Here is a 4,501-nt window from a genome sequence, read left to right as displayed (position 1 = left end):
CGGCGGAGCCCCGACGGTGCGGCCGGAGGGCGGGAGCGGGCAGCCCCGACGGAGCCTTCCCCGGGAAGGGCAAAGGTGCGCGGCTCGCACCCCCCGCAGAACGCGGGGCTCCTGTCTTTTACGGACACGCAGATTTGGTAAGCAAAAGCGTCCGCAGATGCTCCGTGCCAAAATAAGGTTTTCACCGCACGGAAAAGTGTTTACCGGTTCCTCCCTTATCGCCGTTATTTCAGACACAAAACAGATTAGAAAAAAAAAATTAAAAATAGAATTTAAAGCCCCCTAAACTAAACAAAAGACGAGACAAAGCGTTTTCCAGCGGCGAACGGAGCGTTGTTTGCAATCAGAGAGTGGGCTGATGTTTGGCTTTCAAATTCACTTATCCTCTACATAATTACGATTTTCCTTGCATTAGGATTAAAGGCTGCATATAATATGCTTTCAACATTTATCTTATTAATTCGACAAAACGCAGCGTCTCCTAAAACGGAGATTGTCATAACATTAAAAATATGGGAGTCTGTAAAAATTTGGATCTCAATTCCTGCTTCAAAGGGGATTTTTTTCCCGTTTTCCTGGTTTTTTTTTTTCTTTATCCCTTTTTTTTTTTTAAAAAAAAAAAAAAGCTGCAGCTCTCGCTGTGCGATATAAATTGTCCGAATGACTGTCATTAGTGGGGGGGTAGGGGGGAAGGGAGAAAACCTACGCGTTATTTTTATTCGCGAGAATTTTAAGGGGCAGCACGGCACATAAACTATCTCGGAATCGCTTCGACATTATCTCAGCGACCGAATTTCCCCGGTACTACAAAGGACGGCGGCGGCGTTTAGGAGCGTTTCCCCAGCCTCGGATGCCACCGTAAAAAGTGAAGCCCGGGCAAAGGCGTCGCCGCAGCCCCGCGGAACACCACTTTCCCCTCCGCCGCTTTTTTCCTTTTAACTTTATGCTCCCGAGTGTCGCGACCGGGCAGCGCCCACGGCAAACCCCGGCCCACCACCCGATCCCGGGGCCGGTGGTGCCGGTGTTCCCGGCGGTGCCCAGCGGGAGGCATGGAAGCCGACGGCAGGCTGGGGAGGCAGCGAAAACCCGCACCGCGATTTTATTTCATTTTTTTGGGGGTACTGCAGCAGATAATCTAATTAAGGTTGAATTATATACAGACCAGGTTAGCAGTGCATATTGTACATCTCTGTGAGCGTGGAAGGCAGGAGAAGCTAAAATACCCAAAAAGTCAGTATTCATCATTTAAAGGGAGTTTAGAAATTAGGTCAACCCCTGCCTGATGCTGAGAAATCCTGACACGCGCTGCGCTCCTCGACACCCAGGTGCTCAGGGCGCTCTGGCACGCAGGTTTCAGCGGTGCTTGTCGTGGAAAGCTGCGCTTGCGCGTCCATCCCATGGACCGTGCAACAAGCTGGGACTGCCCCCGAGCTCCAGCCGGCCCCAACCTGGGGACAGAGCCTGGGGGCGTCCCCGGCTCTGCCACCCCCCGGAAGGGACAGGGCGGCTGTGGGGGCGAGGGGATGGTGTGGGGGTGGCGCTCCGCTACCAGCATCCCTTAACCCCTCGGAGGGAAGTGCCCGTTTTCTGCTCATGATGAGTTACCACAGCGATGGCTGCGAAGGATGGAGGGTCTCTCTCTCTGGGGATGTCGGGGCACCCTGAGGAGCCTTCTCTTTCCTCCCCAGATGTCACCCAGGAAGGTGAGGAAGAAAGAGGGCAGGTGAGGCCATACCACCTGTGCTCAGCAACACTCCTGCATCCCTCGGGAAATGCTGCCTGAAAGCTGTGACGCGCCCCAGGCTGACGGACGGAGGGTTACTCCTCGCAGGAGGCACACGCACAGCCGAGAGTCAGCCCACAGGTGACTCTGCTATAAAGTCACCTGGGAAATAAAATCGCTGAGGAAACACACAAGTTCCCAGAGGCGCATCAGCCCAGCCACGAGCATTCAGGCGGTGCCGGGGGACCGGGGAGAGGAGGGATGAAGGGATGCCCAAAGCTGCCTTGCTGCCGTCTCTGCCCGCTGCTGTCAGAGGCTGCCTGCGGTCCTCGGGGAGGGGGGGCACATGGGGTGGAACGGAAAAGCGACTCAAAACGAATCGTAGAGCCACAAGCTTTCCTGGTGCCTGAAGAAATGCAGGCAGAACGGTTCCCTTCCCCTGAGACAAACACGGCAGCTAGGCCTCTGTAGTGGAAATAAATCAGGGCCTCAGCTGAATGACAAATCACGCTTTCTGCGTTTAACTGTTCCCAGGCTTGTGGACGGCGCCCTTCCTCGGGAGGTCCTGTACCAGGGCATCAGCAGCATCACTGCCACACTGCACGCCAGCAAACAGCGGCGCAGAGAACCAATATTTCTCCCACCGGTAAGCCTTCCGAGCAGGCACGGGGATCCTTCTGGGACTGCTCAGCCCCACAACTAGGCCCTCACCAGGGCTAAGGCATGCTGCCAGTGCCCGTCCTGTCTCATTCCCAGCTCAGCTCCCAAACGAGCCCGGGGTCCCCGTCCCTTCCTATTTCCATCGGTGCATCAGCCGCATCTCACTGATGCTTGCAGCGGCGCCTGGGACTCCCAGGTCAACTCACCGCCACACCACAAAGCTGTAAAGCCCTTTTTGCCGGACACCAGCTTTGGCTGTGGTTCACCCCACGAAGCAGCAGACACTCCTGCTCCCCCAGGAGCCTCAGGCAGCCACAGCGGGGCTCGGCGTCCCTTGCCTGCCGGCTTTCACAGGACTCAGAGATGCCATAAGCACCTTGGCTATTCCTTCAGCCCCTGATGGTGCTCGAACTTCCCCTGTACTCCTTTCTGAGCAAACGCAGAAACCAGTTAGAAATGTTAATTTGTACATTCACCAAAGGGTCACAGATTTTTTTTTTAATAAATGACAAGAAAACGCACCAATGAATGTAATATAGGGTAGCTGGTTAAATGGTTAACGTATAGCCCCAAATCACTTCTGACTTTCTATCTCAAAATTATTTTTCTCAACCATGGCTTTCCGTTTCTCCTCCTTACTTGACCTGATAAAAGCACCAAGGTTTAAACCTGGAAAGCTTTCACCTAGCTTTAGCTTCCAGCAGCCAGGTAGAGGATGGTATGGGCTATACGGGATGGGAAAGAGGGAGAAACGAAATAGGGAAACCCCTCTAGGACTGCAATCTGCTTCTGCCTCCTGTACGCCCTTGAACCTTTCCATCCCTGTGTGCCACTGCCAGTGTCCCACGCTGGAGCTGGAGCTCACCCTGCTGCACGGCCCTTCGTCATCCCCCAGCTGCGGCGTGAGACCGCGCAGACACCGAGACTGGACGGTCAACACGCCACAGCTGGTGGTGAGTGCCGAGCCTCTGTGGGGGCGACCGAAGGACGTGCGGAGAGTTGCTCCCCGGGGACACAGTCCCCCAGCCCCGGGGGGCGCCCAGCCTGGGGTGCAGAGGAGTCGGGCAGTGCTGGGCTCCCTCTCCTTTGGGAGGTCTGGGCTCTGCAGAGAGTGGTGGGCAGCCCGAGCCGGGTATCTCTCTGGTGGCCAGGCAGCCTCCGTGCTGTCGGGTTTATTAGGATATCACTCGAAACTCCCCACTGAGACCCTGGGTGGCCGCTCTCCGGGTTACACCTGGACGAGGCTTTGCAGGAGCTGACTAACCAGCATATTCCCATCAGGCGGATGATCCGCATCTGGGGATGGTCCCTATTCCCTCCCCTGCGGGGCTGGGAAGGCCTCCGCTGCTCCAGTGAGCGACAGTCCCTAAAGTTTGCAGAGGTTTGCTAAACCCTGTGGGAGAGGGGGTGGGGAGAGCCGTGAAAGGACAGACAGACAGAGGGGGAGGGAGGCAGGCAGGGAGGAAAAAAAAGATGCAGAGGATTTCAGCTCCGGCTCTGCTAGAGCGACTTGATGTGGGGTGTGTGAAGGAGCCTGAAACTTAAAAAGATTTATTTTCTCTAGTCATAAATCTCATCCCGTTTTTCCTCTGACCAACCAAGCATGATAAAGTCCTTTTCCATAAAGTATTCAGTATTAAAGCCACAAAGCTCACCCAATCAGTAGCCATCTGCTTCTCCCATAACTGCTGCTCCAGAAGCAGGGAAAAGCAGCCAGAAGAGAAAGGGCACCACTGTTGCGGCTCCGGGACAAATGAGGAGGCACTGAATAGCAGTCGAAACCTTTAGTTTGCCTTGTATATCTGTATCTATAGAGACAGAGAAAGAAAGGAAGCATTATATTGATACAACAATTGTAAAACAAAAAAAGGAAGAGGCATCTAAAGGGCAATACAGCGGGCATCAGCGGGCCCCACGTAAAAGCGATGCTAACAGATTTATAGAAACCTTTAATTGCTTTTCAATTGAAAGATAAAGAGGCCGAGTTAAAAAAAAAAAAAACAAAACCAAAACAAAACAAAAAACGGGGAGAGCGGCAAAAGTGATCTCTGCATCACACCCGCGCCGGGGCGCCCGGTCTGCCGCAACTGCAGCGGTTCTTCTTTTGGCACCGCATCC

General features: G+C 54.2%; 1 protein-coding gene across 1 annotated transcript in view; it reads left to right on the top strand.

The window, feature by feature from the left end:
- Window positions 1–4,501, top strand: part of LOC104289097 (actin-binding protein F-like) — a 37,574-nt gene that overhangs the window by 7,454 nt on the left and 25,619 nt on the right. The window contains exons 3-5 of the mRNA XM_009887993.1: window positions 1,689–1,723; window positions 2,258–2,369; window positions 3,223–3,336. Of these exons, the coding sequence (XP_009886295.1) occupies window positions 1,689–1,723; window positions 2,258–2,369; window positions 3,223–3,336 (261 nt within the window). The remainder of the gene's footprint in view (window positions 1–1,688; window positions 1,724–2,257; window positions 2,370–3,222; window positions 3,337–4,501) is intronic.

This window comes from Charadrius vociferus, unplaced genomic scaffold (genome assembly GCF_000708025.1).
Source record: "Charadrius vociferus isolate BGI_N301 unplaced genomic scaffold, ASM70802v2 scaffold687, whole genome shotgun sequence".
NCBI lineage: Eukaryota > Metazoa > Chordata > Aves > Charadriiformes > Charadriidae > Charadrius > Charadrius vociferus.
Note: the sequence above shows the minus strand (reverse complement) of the source record. Positions and strands in the feature narration are given on the sequence as shown.